This window comes from Haemorhous mexicanus, chromosome 9 (genome assembly GCF_027477595.1).
Source record: "Haemorhous mexicanus isolate bHaeMex1 chromosome 9, bHaeMex1.pri, whole genome shotgun sequence".
NCBI lineage: Eukaryota > Metazoa > Chordata > Aves > Passeriformes > Fringillidae > Haemorhous > Haemorhous mexicanus.
In genome coordinates this window covers 22,480,228-22,504,587 of record NC_082349.1, presented here as the reverse complement: position 1 = coordinate 22,504,587, position 24,360 = coordinate 22,480,228, and the positions used below count along the sequence as shown (strand labels likewise).

General features: G+C 37.2%; 1 protein-coding gene across 5 annotated transcripts in view; it reads right to left on the bottom strand.

Annotated features, from left to right (window-relative positions):
• The window catches only part of DENND1B (DENN domain containing 1B), a 150,698-nt gene that overhangs the window by 52,403 nt on the left and 73,935 nt on the right, over positions 1-24,360 (bottom strand). For 2 of the 5 annotated variants that reach the window (XM_059854461.1, XM_059854463.1), the window contains 4 exons: positions 22,900-22,959; positions 21,030-21,083; positions 17,914-18,024; positions 4,696-4,796 (listed from right to left, as the gene is read on the bottom strand). In XM_059854461.1, coding sequence (XP_059710444.1) covers positions 4,696-4,796; positions 17,914-18,024; positions 21,030-21,083; positions 22,900-22,959 — 326 coding nt within the window. The remainder of the gene's footprint in view (positions 1-4,695; positions 4,797-17,913; positions 18,025-21,029; positions 21,084-22,899; positions 22,960-24,360) is intronic. The other 3 variants (XM_059854462.1, XM_059854464.1, XM_059854466.1) reach the window with 3 other exon arrangements.

Here is a 24,360-nt window from a genome sequence, read left to right as displayed (position 1 = left end):
TACACAACTCACACACGGTAATTTCTCTCATGGCAATAATTTGATCACAGATCTGAGCCAGTGGCACTGACTGACAGGTGACTGACTTCCCAAAGATGGGGCAAGGTTTCACTGCATCAGTACATGCAGTCTCATCCATTTGGTCCCACCTCTGGGACCAGAAAAAGCAATTCTCACCTGCCTGCAACTACAGCCCATTTTAGAAAAATCTGTACACCCTATGGATTAGCCAATTGCTCTCATTAACAATGTCCCACAGGAGAGGATCAATGCAAAAAAAATCCAAACAAAAACCAACTAACAAAACCAAAAGCCCAGTCAGACTGAGGCCCAAACAAGATTTCATGGTGTCTATCATATCAAAATACAGGCTTGCTGAAATTGCAAACTGTCATGGCTTAAGGTTTCTAGGCAATGGGGCTTCCAGAAAGGAAAAGAGGCCTCTATTTTTCCACACATCTTTTTCTTAGCCCAGTACTGACAAAATTTAGCACTTCCTAACAACTTCATCCAGGCTAATCCTTATGTCTTTGTGAAGCAAACACAAATTACATGGAGTTGTAAATGAGTGTCACTCCAGAGCAGACAGCCATATATATTCAGAGAGCATTTAAACAGCTTTAAACCATTCCATAGATTAAAGAATGCTCTGTACTGTGTAACATATTTAACCAAGCCACTAAGAATGATTATGGCTGACACGTTACTGAGAATTCTACTGCAGAATAAGCAGCAAAAGAGATCCTCAGAATAGACAGCAAAATAGATCCTCAGGATATCTCAATGTTAAAAACAATGTGAACAGGCAAAACTGCAGTGAAAACAAGGGCTATGTCATGTATGGATTTTATGCACACTTGTTTTCTCATACATCAACACTGTGCCAGTAGCTTCACCATGCCTGTGCTGACTTAAGATAGCTGATGATTTGCTCCATTAATAAATCTGCCATAAAAAAAGGGAAGCATGTAGCTCTTTTCTCTACAGAACAAAGCAACAGCTACACCATTTCAATTTTGAAATTAACAGAATAAAGGTACAAAGCACATCTTGAAAATGGATGAAATAAAAACTGCAGGCATGGAAAGTCAATTTAATCGTTTTCAGCAAAAAGTAATTTTATTACTGCTGGATTCTGAAGTCTTAACAGCAGAGGACTGTAATATGCACATGAAATTGCTTACTATGATACTACTGGGAGCTGCTGTAGAGTTTTCTCTTGCTTATGCATGTTATCACCAAAAATATCAATCAATGGTATCACTGCCCAAAATAATTACTATGTTATGCAAAACATCCAAGTTAATTGGAAAATAACTGCCCCGTTCTCACGAAAACAGGCGTATGTATATCCTAATTCAGAAGAGACCAAATCTCATAAAGACCTATTGCAATTGTAACTTCAATTTTCTGATTGCATTACATTCTCAACAGAGCACCAGTATAACAGATGCTTTATCATCCACAGACAAAACTGGCATATATTCTAATATTGGTGATTTAGTTTGCCAAGATATTAGACAGAAATTTCATTAAATTAGCTTTCTGTTTCACAAAAAATAATTTTATTCAAATATAATTACTGTATCAATGTTCAAACTTAATTTTTGTAATTTTTCTTGAAAGCCAGCCACCCACTCCACTGAGTGCAACAGTCTCCTTTTACTTACTTAAATGTAGAATAGAAATCAATTTTTATAATATAATATAAAATTTTTATTAACTGCGCCGTGGATTTTTTGCTGCACCTACAATGAATATTACTTTCTCAGCCTATATTTTGCTATCTTCTAGAAAAATAAATTTCTTCCATCTCCTTTTTTGGATGGTCACTCCAATTCTCACAGTGCAGCTCCCACAATGGCACTCCAGGCCGAGCTGAGCTGCATGGGTGTACAAAGCCCCTCCTGAAGCCATGAACAGACACTCTGCTCTCCCCTGGAGCTTGGCACTCCCAGCCTGCCACTCCTGAGGGTGGTGCAGTCCACACTGCCCCTCTGCTTTGGGCTACTCCAGCATCATCTGTTACATAAGGCCTAATACCAGCCTGTAAATCAGGCACCAGGATAGAAATCAATAGATTTTTTAATTAAAAAGGCAAGTGAAAGAATTGAAATCATTTAATACAGCCTTGTTTTGCTCAAAGATACTTTTTTTTTCTTGCTTACAAAATGTACCAGCTAGGCACTTAATGTAATTTATCAAAGTCTAACCCCACAGAACTGTATCCTTTATCTTGATGATATTATGAAGATTCTTAGTCCAACTGATAGAAAAAAAAAAGTGTATTTCTCTCAAAATATGCTATATGATTAATGTGAAAAAAAAAAAGGTTACAGAATGAGGCCTATCTTTAAATTAATAGGTTTAAATGTATTTTATCTTTGTTTAAAAAAATCCTTACTTCCATAGAATGAACAAATTATTCAATTGATATTCCCCTACTTCATATATTTGAATGCCATTTCAGGACAACACTAAGAAAATGAGACTTCATAGGAGACATTCCAACAAGTCCAAGTGAAACACTGACAATGAAATTTCTAGGTATAAAAATGCACGTTGAGATAAAATGGCACTTTTATAAAATGAACTTTACTTATCAAAATGCCATAAAAAATAAAAGTATGCAAAATAACTTTTGCATTCTTTTATTAATTTTAAATTGGCATGATCCTGTTGGACTGCAAACTAGGTGAGACCTACTACAAACTTTGACCTTAAGAATTCGTCAAGGTTTTTTAACTTGATATATCATATGCCTATGAGGAGAACATTTATTTACTGTTAATACACCAGAACATGAGGAAAGCTAAGTCATTTATGTGTTTTTATTACACTTTTCCAACCTGTCTCACAAAAGCACCATTCAGATGAACGGAAAGAGAAATGTAAATGCACAAAAATCTGAGTCAAAAGATCTGAATTACTGTGATAAATTCATCAGCTGTGCATTTCTTTCCACGAACTTTATGTTTCCTTTTGAACATCTCTAAAATAGGGGAACTTTTTACTCCACCCTATTGTACTACTGTGAAAAAGAATAAGAGATATAAATAAATTTCACAAGTTTAAGAATCTCCATGATCCTTTTTAATGAGTAAAAAAATTTCTCAGGTCATACCACTGTGACCTGGAATCCCAACTACCATCATCACATGGAGCTGTGTACAGCATCTAATACTGTTATTTCTGGGAACATTATGTGGGCTTAGAAGGGGAAATGGAAAAAAAAAAAATCTTCTCATATTCAGGATGCACTCTACAGGGTACAGCTTACATAAAGGTGTTGATCTGCCTTCTCAGAACAGCAGTTTTGGACTATGTGAAAAATCACAAAGGTTCTGGCCATAAGCTCAAGTAATACAAAAATTAAAACACACCCAAGTTCTACCCCATCCTGGTATATTTTATCAAAGGCAGAAGGAGAAACAATTAGGACAGAGTTTCTTCAAAAAAAACCTATCATTAAAGATGAAAGGCTTAGCTGTACTTGTAAGTAACAGGAAGAGTTGGAGAAAAACATTTGTTTTCTTTTTTAAAACAACAAATAATACAGACATGAATTGTAAGAACTACCACAGAAAAAATATATACCATGGACAAATATTGTGAACTTCAGGAAAAACTATCAAAGACACTTAAGGAAACATAATGAGGATTTGTTTGAAAAACAAAGTTCATTAGACTAGATTGAGTTCAGTAGAACAGTAATACATTCATAGGTTTGAGGGGGAAAAAACCCAAACCAAAACCCACAACATAAAGCCCAGCAAACACATAAGCATAGTTTATTTTCTATGAAGAAAACACAGACTTAGCTTGGTAAGTATCTGGCTGGCTGGGTCTCAGGTTTTATATATAATAATAATAATTCCTAATCTCTAGAACAGCTTGAAATGGTTCATTTTCCATAACAGACCCAGAGGGTCTAGGTAAAGTGAAAATCTCCAGGGATGGATATTCCTGCTTAAAGGGAAAATGGAAACTCTCATTTGTAATCTCTGCCACTATTCTGAATAAAAGCAAGAAATTGTGAAATACAGGCATGTGGAAACATCATCCCCTAGAAGGATCAGAAATGAATCAAAAAGTGATTCTTGTTCAACTTAAAAATATGCCAAACCCACAAAATCAGTCATGTGAACAGAAACACATCAGGAGAAGCAGAATTCTTATTATAAAATTTTGGAGTCCCAAAAGGAGTTTTTTAGCTCTTTTGGGAAGGTGCTGGCTAGAACCCTGAGCCTGGCTGAGCAAAAACACAAATACTAAATCACTGATGAATACTAAAATCTGATTCTGGAAAAAATGATCAGGGTTTTTTTGAATGCTTCTAGAAGCATAATGTATTTCAACTTAAAATAAGAGCCAAATAAAACTGTAACATGTTTGCATTTAGATTACTGAATGAATTCTCTTATCAATAAAACAGAAACAGTTCTTACAAATAGGATTCTAAATGCTGCACTAATAGCAACCAGCACTGTAATTCAAGATACCAATTCAAGCACCACATCAAGGCATGCTGGAATATCCCTAGTCAAGTCATCCTTTAAGCACTGGCCTGAGTGCTTGCATAAACTGGATCCTGTATCTTCAGTCACACTAAAGAGTCAGTGTTTTCATCATATACTCAGAATTCTAAGACAGGTGAGAATCTCAGAAATGGGGATAACAGGTTAGCTGTCTTACCAGCAGTAGTCCAGAAGATGTGGAGGAAGCACTGGGATGTAAATATGTTGCCAATACATTGGATATAACAATGCAGCTGACGCATGAACACAAGCAGTTAACTAAAAATAAAAATATACACACAGAATTGGCAACAAAAAAAAACACGAATAAAAAGAAAATACAAAATCTTAAATTAACTTTAGACATGCAAAAAGCTTAACCTCCCCAAACCACCTATTATATATTTTGTAAATTACTCTGGATTTCCAAAACACATCCCCAAAGAACTCTGATGTATGTATACAAGCACAACAACTGCAAGCAGGCAGGCTAAGAAGTCAGCCCTCCCTGCTCAGCTATTCCCTTAGAAAAAGGGAAATAATCATGAATTGCTTGATGCAGTCATGGTCAAACATGAGCACTGCCATGAACACACAGGACTGAAGTGCACCTCAGCTTCACTGGGCTCCACTGAGTGGGAAAGACTCAGGAGTTTTCTAGTCCCCATTTCTGCTGTTTTTAACTGGAATTGATCTGAAGCTGCATGAAACCACAGAACAGCACTAAACTCAGGAGCAGGATCAACTCCTGTCTGTGTCACTAACTTGATTTCCAAACTATCTTATAAAAAAAATATATATATGAAGTGAATATTCCCTGTAACAGAAAAGCATCTTAATCACAATTTTCCAACATTCCCTTCCCAAACAGAGACTTCCAAGCCTGGCACAAGGACCATGGAAAATGAAGGACTCCTTGACCAAGAAAGGAGGTGCTACAAACTGCTTACCACTCCAAATGGACATCTCTGGTTTTCTAAAACAAACACAAAAACACTACATCCACCACTTCACCCCCAAAACGAAGAAACAAGTAAGTGTGGAATTCATTAGAAATGGGGCCAAGTTCATGCCACAAGTGAACAAAATAATCTTGTAATATGTAAAGAATTCAGATTTGATCTATCTTTGCTGTAAGGGAGTCTCTCAACTTTTGTTATTTTATTATGCAGGCACAGAGTTACAACAGAATGAGAAAAAATCCAGACTGCTCACAACATGGCAGCTTATATCCATCCTATGTAGCACTACAAATTTCATAGAAAAAAGGGAAAAACATTTTAAGAGAATGCCCCACGCAGAAGTTACTAAGCTGATGGAAAAGAAGAGGCTGTCCTAATGTTTTATATCACAACAAAATTACTACCTGAGTTTAACTTGATAATAGCACTGTTTATTAGACATGAACTTTCACAGTAAAAAAACAAAGAGCAAAAAAGAAAATGTAAATCCTGCCCATACAGCAAGTGCTAAAACATTATGGATTTTACAGGGAAAAAAAAACAATCCTCTTTGTGAAACAGATCAGCAATTAAAGTGTTCACATCCTGGCTGTCTTGGACATTTAGATTTGTAAATAAAAAAATTACACTACAATTTTGTACACGTATTTTTATGCTAAAAATGAAAAAAAGCAGTTATAAGACATTGCAACAGAAATCACAAACAATTACAATTTGTGCAGCCTAGTTTGCTCAGCCCTCAGATTAATATAACACGATTAAATATGGAAAAGAAGGGGGTCTGAAAGCTCCTGAGGGATATCATTAGGGCAAATTGCCAAAGAATGAAACATGAGCCAGTCAGGAGAGTCTGGAAGCTGCAGTGGTACCAAGGGACTTGAATGTTCGACAGTTGGAGCTTCAGTAATGTGTGAACTGCAGGTTAAGGTATCAGGAGACTCTGCTCACTGACACACAGAATGTCACTATTGACCAGCGAGCTGCCCCAGCCTGACAGCTACACAGCAGAAAGCCAAGGATATCATAATTCCCTATTTAAACTCTTCCTTGCAGATTAACATCTCCTTCCTTAGCTTTACACCACACTTCTGCAATTACAATCATTTTGGACTTACAATAATGGGTATTTTAATAATTATTGGGTTGTTACTATGAATTGATTTGGGGAAAAAATAAATGAGTACCTTCTCCCTCTTCTACACAGTGGGATTTATGAGGTTTATTTCCATATTATCTCTCTGTGTAGTTGAACTAACACTACTGTTAGCACAGTCCAGCTCAGCATTGTGTTTTTTGCTCTTTCACTCAGAATGGATGTGGCATTATTAATTATTATGTCCACATGCTTTTGTACACAGTATATCCATTTCAAACCACAACAACCTATAGAAAAATCAGCATTTCATGTATTTCAAACAGAGGCTGCAATAAAGCTGAGCATACTGTTAAACAGGATATCCCCTGATGTATACAGTCACCTCCTCCTCCTCCTCTTAATAGGCATTCTTAAATTATGAATTAACTATTTGCATGAAGACATTTCCCTACCTTATGCATGTCTGTTATATTTTAATTCTCACTTAAACAGAGGAACTATGCAATTTCTTAAAAACATCTGAAGTTTCATTAACTTGTTGTATAATCTGTACTTTAGTGAGGCACTCCCACTAGCATCCATTTACCATTTATAATTTTTTAATCTACTTTTTTTTTTTTATTTCTAGCAGGAAAGGCAAAGATTTGATAACTTACACATCAAGCTTTTGTTGTACAGTTCATTGCTTTTCTATTTAATAACATCTTACTGTAAGATCTTATTTAAACATTTCCCTCTATGCTGTTCCAGTATGTTTCCAAACATTTTAGTATGCCATGAATATGTTTTATAGTTTCCTGTTTACAGCCTGTAACACAAGCAGCTATGGGATTGTGCTGCTCTTCAAACTGTGACACATTTTATTACTCTGCCAACTCTGCCTTTAAGCAAATACTGATAATTATGGATTTCATACTAAAATTTGCATACTTGGTGTAAAAAAAATCTCTTTTTTGCTTTTTTTGCTGTTTCAATGGTGACTGCATTTCTCAAATGCATCAGTTATTTAAATAGCCTTCCTCTTTAAGTGGCACATCCACTCCAGAGAACAGAATGGGAACTGCTGTGAACCCTGAACAATGCTGCACTTAGGGAAGCAGGCAGTTCAGGAGCTCTGAAGAGCCAGGTACCAGGGAGAACTCAACCATTTACATCAGAGCTCCACAGAGGTGACACCGGGTTTGGGGGTGCCCAAGAGTGTCCCTGCCCAGGAGCAGAGCCTGGCAGGCACCTGCCAAAGGCTGCAGGGCACATCCTCAAACAGAGCACCCAGCACAAGCTCCCAGGCAAAGAAATGAGAGTGTGCTGCTTGACCAAGTGGGGATATCTTCTGCAGAAAACAATTCCTTACACTATTTAGGCACAAAGCCATCTCTCTGAAGTCTGTCAATTGACTGCTATCCATTCCAAAAGAAATTATCAAGAACTACCTTGAAAAGATAGATCATAAAAATCAAAAGAGGTACACGTTCTCCTAAATTATCTTGAAGTTGTCTTCAGTAGACATTCTCCCAAACCATCTTGAAGTTGTCCTCAAGACTGTGTTCAACCCTACCTATTCTTCCATTGACAACTGGATATAAACACCAACTGTGAACTGTGATTCCTTTTACAGGTAGGTTTTACATTAAAGGCAAAAGCCTTTGTCCAATAAAACTTGCTGTATGTTTATGTATGCACACAGATATATCATTGCACAACTCTGCAGTTTGATGAAAAATCTTAAATTATAACAGATGAGTGCTGCAGAACCTAGTTTCTGCAAATCTTGTAATTTATTTCCTGGTTTGAGGCAACAAATGATGTCGAGACATCCTCCTGTAGTTCATTTCCCTACAAAAGATCTACCAGAGCTGTATTTCCATCCATTAAAAAATGGGCAGACAGTTTTTAAGTAAAGTTTTTGTCATCTGAAACTCATTTTCCAACACTCAACAGAACTTATACTTTTGCTTCCATCAATTTTGATATTTAGACTGTTTTTCTCCATTTCAAAGAATGTCTTTTAGTTAAACAACTTTTATTTTCAGAAATAAATCTAATTATCTTTTTAAAACTGGTTAAAATAATGTGGTTTTAAATTACATGAACAGCATGAGTCAAATTATTTGAATTAGTTAAAAGCAAAATTTTCATGTTCAGCCCTTTAACAAATAAACACATCTAATTTGAAATCTCTAACATTTACACCGGGCATAAGAAGCTTTATGTCTTTTTCCATCAGTAATAGGCTTATTAATAGTACTGAGTCCAACTGAAAGTTTGTAGTCTGTTTCTGATTTCTCCTGATAAGATGCTGCAGCCAGAATCAACAAGTGAGCTTTCATATACTGCAAGGAAAGTAATTGGTGTTTTCTCCAGAGCACTCCAGTGATTCTGGTAAAATAATTTTTATCTTTGCCCCTGCGGAAAAAAAATTCTGAAACTACATGCCCAGTGAAAATACAGTCTCTCCAAACAGCGGGAGACCACATACAGAGTTTGTTAAAATTCTGTATTTTTGTATAATTGTTAAAATTAATGAATTGCAAAATTCAACATTGGGCAACATAAAATTGATTACTATGAAATCTCAACAAGACTGAAACAATGCTCAAATTCTAGAGAATGCTGAGTTCCTTTCTATCTCATGGCAATAAGCAGACAGTTGGGAAGGCTGTTGTTCAAAATCTATGCAGTAATGAACATGAACAGCCAGGAGAAGTTTTAGTCTGAGACTCGATCAATGTGGGTTTACCTGCTCCTGGGAACACAAAGAGTGCAGCTCCTCCCCTCCCTCATGTGGACGCAGTAATTCTGATGTGTGTATCTGCTACCCCAATGCTCACTCCTACCAATGAATCTTTCTGCTCTGTGTTTCAAAGAGACTGGTCCCTTTTTCTGTTCATCTCTCTTCCTTTTCCTCATTTCAGGTCTTGCTAAAACACTGTGACATGTCTGGAGCCACACCACTTCAGCTGAAACATTTTCTGCAGACTCACAGATCATGCTTATTTGATACCTGTTATTCACATTATTTCAATGAGTAACATAAAAATACCTGTATCCTGCACACAAGGTACCTGGCAGTTTCTTTCTATCAATACAAATTACATTCTTTAAAGCCTTTTCTATAATCAAAGGTAAAAAGAGAGGAAGAGCATAGGTGGCAAGATCTGCACACATTGCAATGCATAAACAAGAAAGACAGAAACTGATTAGCAGAATCTTGTCAGAAAGCCAAAAACAGCAACAGAAGTTAAACAAATGCTAAAGTAAAATTAACCTGTGATTCTATAGAACCTTTCAAAATCTACTGTAAGCAACTAAAGAACTACTGTGATAAAAGCATTTCCTGAAAAATCGTCAAACACTGTCAATCTCTGTCAACACCGTGTCCAGAAATGGGTACTGGTGTGCTCTCTCCCTCCTCCCTCACAGTCCCAATGGGCCAAAGAACTGCTTCCCTCCCACTGCCTTGACCACACATATGTTGAAAGATGCCCAAGATTCTGTTTAGTTTCATTATCTCATCTACTCATTAATACCTACAGCAACAAACCCTAGGGGATGGGTCACTGTTTTACCACAATTACAGCAGTCACCATCAGCCTGGACCAATCCTTGTGGCTCCTTCCCCAATAGTCCCAGTTCACAAGAGATACTGAGAAACACTGTCTGCTTCCTGAAAGGGGAACAGTTGCATAGGTGAAAGGAAGCCTCTCTTCTACATCATTACAACTCCTAAATTAAACCAACTCTATCTTAGAGGGGCAAACACATCTTAATCCTGTTTGACTGAGAATGAGATCAGGCCCCAAGCCCGTAACAGATGCTTTACATTTGTGGAGACCTACCTTTCCCTTCACTTCTTGAATGGGGGGCAGGGCAAGACTGCTGGGAAGTGAAAGTGGGAAGGGAGATCTTGCTTTTGCCAGTTTACAAGAGAGCATACATCTATTCCCAGCTCCAAAGATTAAACAGTCAGATTAAATGATAAACCTAGCTGATTCTGCCAACACTGGTAAGAAATCAGTGAGGAAAAAAAATTTAGCAAAAAAAGAGAACAGAATATATTGTCCAAGCCATGATATGCAAAGCCACTTCCATGCAATTCTTTAATTTAGCTCCTGGCTAATCATTTTCCATCTGCCATCCTCATAATCTTAAGGAAGAAAAAGAGGGAGGACCTTAAATGAGCCATAATGCATTTTCCTCCTGTTGGCAAGATGGAAATTCAGCTCCTCTCTCTCACAGGAGGGAGAGAGAAAGGGAAATATATTTCCAGTTCACAGATGAATATTTTAACTTTTTCTCTTCTAAAAATTAAAGGTGCAAAAGAAAACACTTATATAAAAAACTTATTTTCTCCCTGAATTGCTGTTGGTTTTTTTTAGGATTATTCACTTCCTTTTATCATTCTTTCTGGGGGAAGAAAAGGGAAGAGATGAGCGTTATTCATGATTTTGACAGCACTTCATATACAATCAATTTCATTCTTTTCTTGCAGTTCTTGATTCACAAAGCAGCATTATGGCATCATTCTTGTGCATTAGCTTGGAAGAGAAAAGAGAAGGCTGCAGACATGGCTTGTTCCTTGCCCATGGCTCCAGGAGTGACATGCTGCCCAATAACGGAAGCTGAGCAGAAAATAGAACTGAAGTGGTGGTAGACAGGTGAGCACTCAACAAGGAATAGCACTGACATACTGTGCCTACACCAGGGACCCACAGGCACTTATACAGATAATCAGAGGTATCTCTGTAACAAAGTAGGTGTGGGTGCAAAGGAAAAACCATGTAACTTCATTCAGTTACTCACTGTTTTCATACCACAAAGGTTTTTTGTATTTTTTATAGGTTGAAAATGAAACTCTTGGAAGTTAATCACCATGTTTTATCCCTAACACATTAGAGACTGGGTTAATAGCATGTCTCTTTTGATACTCATTTATCCTATAACAAACTACCTATGCTTCTTTAGATCATCTGCTCAAAAATCGCAGTTTGCTCATATTTCTTCATTTCATCTCTGTATTTTCTTATTTGTTTATCCTCATTTTGATATTGCTTAACTTCTTTATCTGTTTCTCACTCAGAAAATCACACAACATCACAAATATATACATCTTGGTGTCCCTTTCCTGACCTTGATGCCTCCTCTATGACCGATCTCCATGGAAGAAGAGCTACCCTGCCATAAAATGAGGGGGTTCTGCAAATGCTCCATCACCTCTGAAAGGAGAGCTTCCAGGAAAATCACTTTTATTAACTTTTCTTCCTCCAAAGGAAATCCATGGCATTTTCTTCTGCTAATTAAATCCACTAATTAAGAAGCAGCAGGGACAATCTTCCTGTGAATGGATTACTTAAGACAATTTACTGTAGCAAGAGTAGAGATAAGCACCAGTGATGCCATAGCTCATCTTATCACTGGTGAAATGAGGGAAAGAAGAGTGGTAAAGCAGTAGCAAGTATGAAAAGGGGAACTCTTGCCATACCAGCACACCAGAACAAGGGCTGGTATTACACTCATTCACCCTTCAGCAACTCCTCATAGCTTTTGCTTCACACGACCACAGAATGACACCAGTGGTACTCTCTGGAGGGGGTGAGACAGTTCTGCTCAACACAATAAGGACTCTTTCCCCTTCAGCTGCTCTTCAGCTCAGCCACAAAGGACTCACTTCCTAAAGGCTTCTCTGAGTCCCACAGCAGTGCCCACACTGGCTAGACACAGCATTTAGTTCCCTCAGTTTCTACTGAATTGCCAAAAGTCACATGAAAAAGAAACAACTTTGCCCCAGATTGACACAGTCTTGGAGCTTTCTTTTTCCTGCAAGTGTTAGGAAAGGGAAAATTAAATTCTGGAGCTAATTTGTAGATCTGTCTGTCTACATGCCTTTTCTTTTTACAGCATGGATTTTTGAGGCTTGGGATTTCAATTTTTTTTTTTTTTTTTTTTTTACAACACCCAGTAATGGAGTTGTTTATGTTTTACATAGACGGCAGGTAATAGCAATTTCCAACTATTTACTGGCTTTTTCCTTCCTGCTCTCATTAAACAATGTTTTAAATCATATATTTCAATTTCTTTACAGTCTTTATTTCTACAAATTCTTTAAGCAATTATTTCTCCGTGTTAATGAGAAAAGTGTTCTAAACTTCAAGACTGAGACAGCTTTCTAGATCTGCCTGTATATTCTAACCCCACTTTATTCCTAATGGCATCCTGTAGCCTCATTGCTGGAAATGTGCTCCCTACAGGTGTCCCAATGGGAACTTAACTGCACCTACAACAGTTTACCCCCCTGCCCAGTTATCTTAGACTGTCTACACATGAACTATAAAAAAATTAAATGCCACTTGTCATTTACTTCCAGACCAAATGGCCTATCTGAGGTTATATTCCAAAATTAATTCTAATTATGCTTCTGGGAGCACAGTGAGTATCAGGAGAATATCCATTCTGCCTTGCAAGTTAATGATAAATTCCCATCCATTTCTTGACTTTTAAGAACTAAATTTAGCCCTTGAACACTTCCAGGTCACAGAATTTGAGATATGAATTAAATTTTAAATCTGTAATACTTTTTTCTAGCAACTACGGACAGTGTGACAAGAGCTGAACAAGACTAATGAGAAAAGAGAATAAAGCCAAGAGTCCAGTTCACTGAGTGCATCTGGGGGCAACTGTAGAAAGCTCTCTTCCCGTGGAAGCAACAGTAAAAGTGATTCCACAAATGTACATGTGCAAATTTATATTCAGTGCTCCTTCACCACCAAAACAAATAAATCTGTATCTTTTGTTGATATTTCTGTCTGTTTTTGTAGGGCTACCAAAGAAACGCAGAGCCAGCGCCAAGCAGAACTCGTAAGCGCCGTGCTGTGAGACACGCCAGGCTTGTATTTCCCAAAACAAATACTGGTCAAAGCAGAGCTAACATTTAGACATTTGCTTTAAAGTGTAGCATCCCTTCCACCTGCCAGCGCGGGCCGCAGAAGATCCAATCTAGTTAGCATATTCCTGACAGGCTGCTGAGAAAGCTCCTGTCAGACACTGGCCAGCCGGGTGCTGAGACGGAGCGCACAGCCCCAGCTGACTAGTTAGGGAGAGACTGCAGAGGTACAATTACAGAGGCATATGACAAGCTTTCATGCCTGAGTGACTTGAGAACCGATGACATGGCTTTAAACAGCAATCCTTCCTACCTCCGGTCACAAAACAGCAATAAGTCAACTGATGCACTGTTGTAAAATCATGATTTATTCCTTTGCTTTGAATACATGAGAGTGTGGTATGATGTTCTGGTAGACTACCACAGCAGGTGCACTTGGGGCCAAAACATCTAGGGCCTGCCTCCAGCATGCATAAAATCAATGCTGTAGCTCAGCCTTCCTGGAAAAGCCAATCCCAGCACTTTAATAATTTATAGAAAGACCAAATTAAAAAATTATTTGTACTGAAACTCGTACAGCTCCATGCAACTAATAAGAATACATGCAGATGCAGTGACGTGTGAGGAAACAGTGCTGTGAAAGAACATACAGCCTGACATTTAGGAAAGGTCTTCCTTTTGCTGCTAAAGTGAAATAACTAACAGCCAGCTCTGTGAGTAGATCAATCCTGTTTCATTCATCCTTTCGCTTAATCCAAAGCCACATAATTTGTTTCTCTTTCATAGTTTACTGTTCAAAAGCCAGAGATGGTAATTTTTGCTACAAACAGATCTTACAGAGCATAATCCTCAGGCTAGCTGAATCCATCTCGTTCTAACACTAAGCCTGAAGCAAGCTGTGAGGTTGGTGATAATCACATTATTAAAGTGGTTGGAAAGTCTAGCTAATAAAAGAATCAACAGTTAGGGCAAATAATGACCCAGAAGCTACAACAGAATGGAGTGGTGGGAAGTTTCCACTTGTATCTTGGTAGTAATTGGAAGGACTAGCAGACAAATATCTACACCAAAGGAATTTTAAAAGGGGATAAACCCACAGAAAATCAATTTAAAGGAAGACACAACTGCAATATTTTCAAGATGTACATAAAACAAAACCTGTTTGGCTGAAATAAAATATAAGCTGAAACACCCTGGAGACGGTCCTTTTTTGGTTTTCTGTTTCTTTTAATTAAAAAACTCTACTCAGCAATTTAAAATAGGCAACCTTACTTTCTTCTGTTTTTCTCCTCTACAGTAAACCCTTTTAAATATAGCATCATGTTTTGCCCCCTTTTTTCCATACTAGGACTGATCCTTTACTTGAATATAATGGCAGGATGACATTAATAGGGCAGAAATGGTAGACAAAGAATTCCTGAACATAAGTAAGTGCAGTTTTCCATTCCTGGCCCCACAAGAAGGGTGAGGAGAAAGTGAGCAAGGCCTGGAATTATGCCTTTTGTTATCAGTCACTGCCCTGAGATAGTGAACCGAAACAGAGCTGATAACTTGAAGGTGACATCACAACCCAGTCTCCATGAACTGACATAAACACTTGATATTCAGTTAACCCCAAAGATAAGACACAACTCCCTTAACAGAAAGTTGTGTTTGACTGCACTTTTTTTGAACAAATAATCTTTTCCAGTATCAAGCTGTAATTTAGGAATATCAAAACAGGAACTTTGCAACAGAAAGCACCAGTCTGCTGTGTTTTGTATGCAACAGCAAAACAGCACAAAGCTTGCAAAGGTTGATCCCCAAATACACTCCATTTACTTACTGTACGACATCAGGCAATCCCCATGTTAAAGAAGAAATATCTTTTGCCAAAAACCCATTTAATCATTCTTGGCAATTCAATTAAATTCTTACAGGCAATACTGGAAAGTGTTTCATTAACTTTTTAAGCTATATTGCTCTGTAAAGAAGCAAGCCATGCATCACCCCTGTTCTGTTTATGAAAGAGATGAGCAGGCAGCACTTCTGGGAACTGAAGCTCTTAAGAAGCCAGATATAATTTTCTATTTCTTTTTTTTATCAGAACTCACTAGTCCAAACGAAAATTAACCAATCCTGTATCAAAAGTGGATCCAACATGATGTGGCAGTAATTTTGTTCAGCTATGAGTTAAGTAATGCTAGTATGCAGAAAAAGCAACCAGAGAAAAAGTGAAGCTGATGTGCTCTCTCCTTCTGGATTTGACCTGCAAGCTACTATTTACATTCACAGCTTGGGGACACTCTCCAGGACATCCAACCACCACTAGAAATGTCTGGAAAGTGACAAAAATTATTTTCAAGTGAAGACACCAGCCAGGTGGCTTTTGATTCATTAAAAGGTTAGGAATAAACAGCCAGAGGTAAACAAAGTGGAAGTTTCTCACAACCAGAATATTCTATCTGTTGTTATGTGATGACTTCCAAAGAGAAATCTGATCATATAAATAAGGTGGTCTAGATCAGCACAGTCTAATTCTGGTATCTCCTCTTCTCTTGTCACATCACAGCACTAGAGACCAGCTGAGATGTTCAGCCTAACAAAAACAAGTCCTAAGCAGATCCAAATGTAGGCTGAGAGTACAATTCTAAATCGTGTCAAGCAGATGGACACGTGCTCACCTGCAGAATGAATCTTCCACGAGCTCAGAGCTGCCATCAGGATTCCTATCTCCTCTCTACTGGAGCAGTAAAACAGGGCTGACTGGGGCATCATTGCAGCTGAGGTTTTTTAATGGTTATTCTTTTTTTTTTCTTTCCCCTTTTTTTCTCCCTTTAAATATAGCAAGCTGTGTTTCAGACTAGCAAAGTGATAAAATATTCTGATTCCACAGTTTTGCTACATCATGTGAGCTTCTGCTAAGACAGGTTCTTTAAAAGGGCTTTCCCTTCAAAATCTATTTGCCCCTTCAGGTCTTATTACTATGTTGTAATGCACAATTCTTTCCAATCCATTTCAGGAAGGGGAGGGGAGCAGGGAGAGGAGGAAAAAAATACTCTGTAATAAAATATGGAGATTTCCTAAGAAAAAGTAACATCTTTGGTGGCTAAGAAGTCTATCCTAGACTAGTAATGTGAAGACTGTCTTAATTAATTTAGTATTTATTTTGCTGGTTTTCAGTTGTTCACGTGGCCTCTGCTTATAGAACCCCATGCTTGCTTCACTCCAGTTCCCAGGACTGACTTGGCTCCACACCCTGCAGAGCACTGGGTAAGTGCTGCCCTTGTGTACTGCCCTAACTGCAGTGCTGCCCACAGACCCAGGGACCCAACACCATGCTGTTTAAAAAAATAAGGCTATTAAATAATTGCTACTGCACCTAGAATTGTAAAACCTGTCAGCCCTTTATGGCAATTCTGAACCTTCTCTATCTTCAATTTACTTTTGACTCAAAAAAAATGGAAAGGATTTTTATCCATTATTTATAATCAAAGAATTCTCACTCCTTACAGCACCTGCAAGTCTTTGAAAACATTATTTTTTAGTACTATATCCAACCTTACACACCCATGTGTTCATTTGTTTGGTAGTGCAATATGCAGTGCTCAGAAATACAGATTGATTTTCCACCACAGAGAGCATATTAAACAATATGTTCTATGCAGCATTCTTCAAAAAAAAATTAGGTAATTGTGCTTAAGAGGGTAAAGATTCTGCATAAGAATTATACTGTGAGATTAAAACTTGGTTATAAAGTGAGTTGCTTGTACTGATGCAAAATTGACTTGGGAGTATTTTCAAAATACAGGGGATTTTAAAAATCTGTAAGATTCTGTGAAGAGTAACATAAAATGTTATCTGAATTTTTAGGTATACTTTCCAAACAAAATGCAACATTCTTTTATTAAGCAGCCTAAGCAGGCATAAGAGGGGAAAAGGGACATTTTAATGTGGGCAGTAGCTCAAAAGCTTTAATTAAAAAACTGCTATTTTGAGTTGTACATTATTGACAGTCTGAAGAGCTGCTCCAAATCAGAGATATTACAGTGTGCACTCCCAAACCACTCCAACAAAGATGAATCTACCTATTACCAGGTTAGGATAGCAGCTATTATTAGGGACCCTTGATTTCTTTCAAGTAGCTCCAATGGAATAAGCCACAAGTGAATAATAAAGATCTTATAATAGCTCTTAAGAATTCTTTTTAGGTTAGAAGGCACAGAAATGAACTCGGGAGAGTTAAAGAACTCTCATCTCCTGATAAGAAAAATAATTAACCTGACTTAATGTATCTGAGTAGGTCTTACATAAATCAGACTTTTGTACTTCAAGAGCCAGACTAAAACCATATATTAGAGGAGTATGTAGATATTGTCTTATAAGTACACATGGAACATATCTAAAACCACAAAGGTCTGCAGGTCATTTTGTGAAATGTTCAATATATCCTACCTAAAAGGAGATGTGTGAAGTACTTACAGTGCTTAGTTTGCTGGAGGTAATAATGATTCGTCTCTCATGCAACATACTGGCATAAAGTTGCAGCATGTTGTTCACATCCACAGCAACAAAATATTCAGTGAGGTTTCTCTGTTTGAATAAAAAAATGTTAACAATATAGCAACAGTAAGAGCCAAGTGGAACATTTGATGCCTATTACTTGTGAACATTTTTGTCTAATTAATAGGTGGGAAAAAAAAACACCACCAAACTATTAAAGAAATCCCTTTGCAACAAAATTTGTGCATTTTAAAAATAATTATTGGGTTTTAAAGCAAATGAAAAGTTAACTGTGGTGTAAGTTATTAATATTTTGCTTATTTCATTACACTTGTGACTTAGATTTGCCCTTTCATATATTTAAATTCAAAAAAAATATGATATTGGATATTATATCAATATATGCTTTCAAGGTCACCACTACTTCCAACCCTGGAAGAGATCTTCCACCATGGTGTAACTGCTCTGTCACAGCTACAGTAATAAAACTGCTCCTTTGCCAGGGTCTCCCAAGTCAGCACATTTTACTCCATTTCAAGTACAGCAAAACAGCCTGTTGAACAATACAAGCTTTTTCTTGAGCTGTGTGTGCCAGGACATCAAACATCCTGCAGAACTGGTGGAAGGTACTGGGCTCTTCCTGCAGCCACCCTTCTCAGCCCTGGTAAGAATCCCACTGTGGGGCTTCATCAGAGGCAAAGTCACCAGCACCTTCCATTAATAGTTCAGACATCAGAAAAGTGGGGGAAAGAGAAAAAGGGTGGGGGGAATCTCTGTGTTCCAGCTGAATGTAACAATTCTTTCTGCAAGGCACAGCACCACACACACACACAACTTCTGAATAAGCTAAAATAGCTACCACCAAAATTGCCTGGGAAAACAGCAAATTTCTGTAAACACTGAAGAACATGTATGAAAATATACTAATACAGCCCTCAATATGCAAAATACTGAATTTTACACATTCATTATCATATCTGCAACCAGAACTGCTATTCATCTCTTCTCAGGGACAACACTGTCACTGAATGTTCATGTAGGAAGTCTATCAAGGATAGACCCCAGCAGAAGGACAGACATCAACAGTGGAATTGTACACTAACATTCTATTCTGGATGTGACCAACACACAGCAGCAAGGTCACCCAGCCCTGAAAAAACAGCCAGGACAAGTAGCAAAAGCTTCAGAGTGGGGTAACTTCCTTTTTGAAGATATTGTAATATTAAAGAAAAACTAAAATTGAAAATACAAAGATCCAGTGGTCAATCCAGTTTCATTCAAATTCACAAACCCGCTATTTATTTCAAGACATGGAGTATCAGAGTTATTCTTGGTCCACACTGCAAAGAATTTTGGAAGAGATAAAAAATAGAGATTTAGGGCTACAAACACTTATTTTTAGGAAAAAAACCTCTGGTATTTCAAATGTTTCTTTTAAGGGGTTGTCAGAGGCTGATGCACCATGAGAATCTCAGTCTAATTTACCCTGGACGCCCTCTAACACTGCAGTTGATAATGGTGTGCTGATTCTGTGTTGGAAAAGCTGTATTAAAAACCAGTTCACAATCTTTTACAGACCAATTTATCTTTGGGAGACAGTCACAGTTATTTCTTTGTTATAGCTGAGAAGTTACTGCTCCTGAAATACATGGGCCTTACAACAAAATGTAAAAAAATTCACTTTATTGCTAATTTACTGCAATTACCTCATCTCTTCACTCCTTACATGTTCTAACTCTCCATTAGTACCTCACTATTTTGATTCATACTGAAAGGATGGGACTTTTATTAGTGGAGTAAAAAATAATTATAGAAAGGCACCTTAAAATTACTTCACCTTTCTTGAACCAGAAAAATAAATTTACATTGGCATCATTGCAAGATCCTTCATCAGCCACATGCCCAGCTAGCTATTTTCTTCAATTTAAGCCCATAACACACCTTCTAGCCTCCAAAACTATATTTTATTGGAACACCAAGTAATAAGTTAAGGGATTCCTTAAAAATAGAGGCATTCAAAACACAAGGTGAAACAGATGAAAATAAACATTTAAAAACTAAGCCCTGTCCTGCCCAATGGGCCCTAGCAGTGAGTGTCCTCTCTTTTATCCCTCCATCCAGCAACTTTCCCTGGTTTCTGGAGCTGCAACATGGTCCATACCACCTTCTGAGAGTGTTTTCCACCAGCACAGATGCACCCTCAGGCCTCCTCTCTGCTACCAGCACCCTCCTGCTCCTCTCCCCTGGTGTTTCCTGGCTCTGGGTCCTTCCCTGGCACAGCCCACCCCGCATCTCCTGATGCCAAGGGGAGCAGGGAGCAGCTCCCTGCTGCCCCAACACATCATCCACCAGGAACCAGCTCTGGGACACTGCATGATTTTGGGAGCCCCCACAGCTTAACTTCCAGAAGGAAGTCACTGTTTGAAAGTGTAAAACCACACACCTATACAGCCATGCACAATTCCAGATTTAGAGGCTGGAGGGGGAAAAAAGGACCCTTCAAAGCTCTTTTATGAGATGCTATCTAGCTAAATACATCACAGAGAATGTGACCTGAGATTTCCTACTTGCAATTTACCCACAGCATCATCCAGGATACAAGTCTTCATAAAGAAAATAAAAAAACTACAACCAAAAAAAAAAAAAGCCCCAACCCCCTGTTCCTGGTGCTTTGTTAGCATTCAAGTGTAGGCAGGTACAGCATGTTTTCAAAAAGCATGAAACAATGCCTTCTTGCACAAAAAATAACTGCATATCTTGATGGGTGAATTTGCAGCTGAGCAATGCAGTGTTTAAAGAGCAAATATGCAAATAAAACACAAGGTGCAGAAGTAGAATATATTTCATATAAGTAATCCTAGTAAATGCAAAGAAGCCAAGTAACTACGAGCAAAGGGCGGACACAGCAGTGGTCAGAAATGCCCTGTTAATGCTTTAAAATGGGTTAATGAATGCAACAGTAACTACCTACTAAAGGTTGCAATAAGAGACATCAATCATTTCTAAAAACAGTCTTAGGAAAAAAAAAATCTCTTGATAAAAGCAAAAGTTCAGCCTAGCCCAAAATGCGGTTAAATAAGAAATGGAATACTTACACTTTCAGGGATAGTTGGCAATCCAGTTATATCAGGAGTAATGAAATACGAGTGCTAATTGATGGGAAAAAATAATTGATAATTTATGCACACAGGAAAAAAAAAATTCTTTTCATAAGAACCCAGCATTTAGGATTTCCAACCCCATCTGTGTTTAAGCAAATAGGCATTTTTCTAATAAGATTCTTACTGCTACTAGACAAAGAATTAAGCAGACCACGACATGAAATGACAAGCTCTGGTTCTGCACAGCACAAAACCAAGGGAACAAAATGCTGGACTGCAGTTTTGAAATAACACTGAAATTAAGCCAGCTTTAAATGTTGTCATGAGCCTGAGAGTAGCATTGATTAAATTAAGCATTGAATTAAAAATTGCAACAAAAACAAAAAAAAAAAAAAGCTAAAGGACAAAATGTAAATTTAGAATGGAAAAGAAAAACCACTCATATGAGAAAAATATTTAGAACAGAAATATTATTACTTGATAAAAGTTCTCTTTCCAAATATCTTTTAACCAAAAAATGTGGTAACAGAATTGCAAGATCTGAAGCCTGAGATCCTGCAATCATTTATGAAATACATTAACAATTTTATGCATCTTAGTTTGAGGCCATCTAGGATGTAAATATAAAATGGGTTAAACTAAAACCAGATGTAATGTAAATTAACTCTCATTAATCCAATGCTCCAATTAGTTATCAGACATGGATTTAGCTCAGTAATTTTAAGGCATTTTTGCATGTTAGTCTGAATTTTGAAGGAGGAAAAAAAAATTACTGCCTGTTAAGTAAATAAGATAATTATTGAAATAATTATTTCTTTCTCTACAGAATTTTGATGTTTTTTCAGACTTTTTGTTTTTATAGTATATTTTTACAATTGTAATTAGCAACACAAAGACATAGCTTTCATAGTTCTCAAGGCAAAGTTGAAAAATATATACCAAAACTAAGACTATAAGACTTAAATGTGTCTTGCATTCAAGAAAAAAAAAATTAATACTATTAAGTCTGTGTAGGAGACTTATTAAACCAGCTTGATACATTTAATAGAAAATTTTTCCCACAAATTAGGTCATTTGGCAATTGTTAAAATTTAAGGAAAAAACTGGCTTAAAAAAGGCATCCCATAAACAACATACCACTTGCACAATAAATATCACAGGTATTGTTTCCCATCAACATAGGGAAAAAAAAATTTCTCTGCTCAAGAAGAGGAAAATATTCAGATTAAATTCAGACAGAATGCCTGCATTCTTCAGAAGTATATTGAGAACAGAAAATTATTCCCTATATGTAATAAGGTCACAGAATATTTATCAAAAGATTTCTCAGTAATGAAGTTATTAACTTAGAGAAGTAATTATTTCTAATTAACAAAGTAATAATATTTCACTCATTAAACAGAAAAGGAAGCCAAATCTATGAGAAGCAAAAGCTATTCCTGCAGTCATTAAGAGTCATAAAGCCGCAAAAATACTGTGGTATGGAGTCTTGCACATCTTTGTGAACTCCCTTAGGAAGATGAATGACCTTGGAAGAGATACTAAATTAATTGCTGTTGTCCTGTATAAAGTTTTCTCTAAAAAGGACACTGGAAAATGCAAGTTTTGCTCATCATCTCAAGGATTTGATTTTTGTAGCATTTTTTACCAAAGGATTATGATGCACACACACACATAGCTCTGAAGCTGGATTTAAACAGAAAAGGTACGTTGATATTAGATGTTTCATTTAGGCCAAAGACAGCAGCAGAATTCCCCAAAGGACAGGGATAAATAAGCCTCAAATCAACAGAGATGTCCTACAGCAAGTGATTATTTCTTTAATTATTATAGCTTTTAGATAGTCAGTGCCTTTTAAACTCACCGATACAAGACAAGGCTGTTTTTTCAAAACTTGCTCACTTGCAAAAATCATCTCTTGGTTCTTATACAAGATGAGAGAAAGATTGAACAGTTGACTTTTGAGTTTTCCAACAAGACAGACCAAAGCTGGCTCTACTGCTTGTAACAACCCATGTTTAAAATATTGGCTGAAAAAAGTTTTATTCCTTTCATTCCTCCCCCATTTGAATTCAGACTTAGCTAGCCTTCTCAACAATGACAACATTTTTAAAAAATTAAAACAAACAAAAAAAAAGTGATCTAAATTATTTTTAAGCTCAGGTTTCACAGAACACATGACTACCTCATAAATTTCAGCTGCAGACTATTTGTTACTGGGACCAACAGGTGAGAGTACAACTTGACCCCAGAGGAGACAAAGACATTTTGACCAAAGATTGCTGGGAAACACCACATATCCAGATATTGGATGTAATTCATGCACGGCTGGGCACACACAATCCTAAGGACAGGACCGCTGAGGTCTGCCACCCAAACCCTGCTGCACTATCCACGAGCCTCTACCCTGCAGCACATCTGAGTGAATGAAATCTGAACCAGACTGACCCTGGCATAAGGAAAAGCCACCTCAGGATGTCGTTTTTACAATTATTTTTTTAGACTGTAATTTCTTTTTAAGTCTATGACTACTGATGGTTCCAGTCAAGGTTTTTTTACCATATCTGAGGACCAAGAAAGAAACATCAATACAAAAGACTAGAACTGCAAGTGGCAATAAATATTTCCCTGCTCCCTGCAGCATTACAAAAACAGAGATGCCTTTAGATGCAACAAGCACTGGGATTCCAGTTGACTTATTCCTTCCTGGTCTGTCCTATCTGAACCCAAAATATTTGCTCTACTGTCCCTGCAGCCAAGCATTTGGCAAGAGGTTTGCATTTCAATAGCCATTGTTCAGCAAGAAAGATTACAAAACTCTTTGATATAACTGGGAACAAGGCATAATTGAGGAAAAACAATTCCAAAGTCAGACAACATTGAAATAAAACCAACAAGTATCGACTTTATAGCAAGCAATCTGTCATTTCAGTGTAGCCAGCTATATTCACCAAGACAGCCATGTCCACATTCCCCACAACATTCATTTTGAGGTGAGCAATTTATAGCCAAGATGAATTTTGTGAGAAATACAAGGGAAAATATATTTAAAACTGATTTATGTCACTCCTCTTTAAAACAGGAGTTATAAAGGACATTTTATAAAGCATTTCAGAGTTGCCAAATTATAATTGGTTGTAATACTACACTTAATGATAGCAAAATATTATTTGAGATACAGAAGTATTTTTGGCAAAGGTGCTAAGAACTGAAAAGTTACACTGACAACAGAAAGAAAAAACATATCAACAGAAACAATTCCAACTGCAGCCTCAAATACAGTTCATTGTTTTGGTGAAAAACAACACACAAGACTGGAAGGACT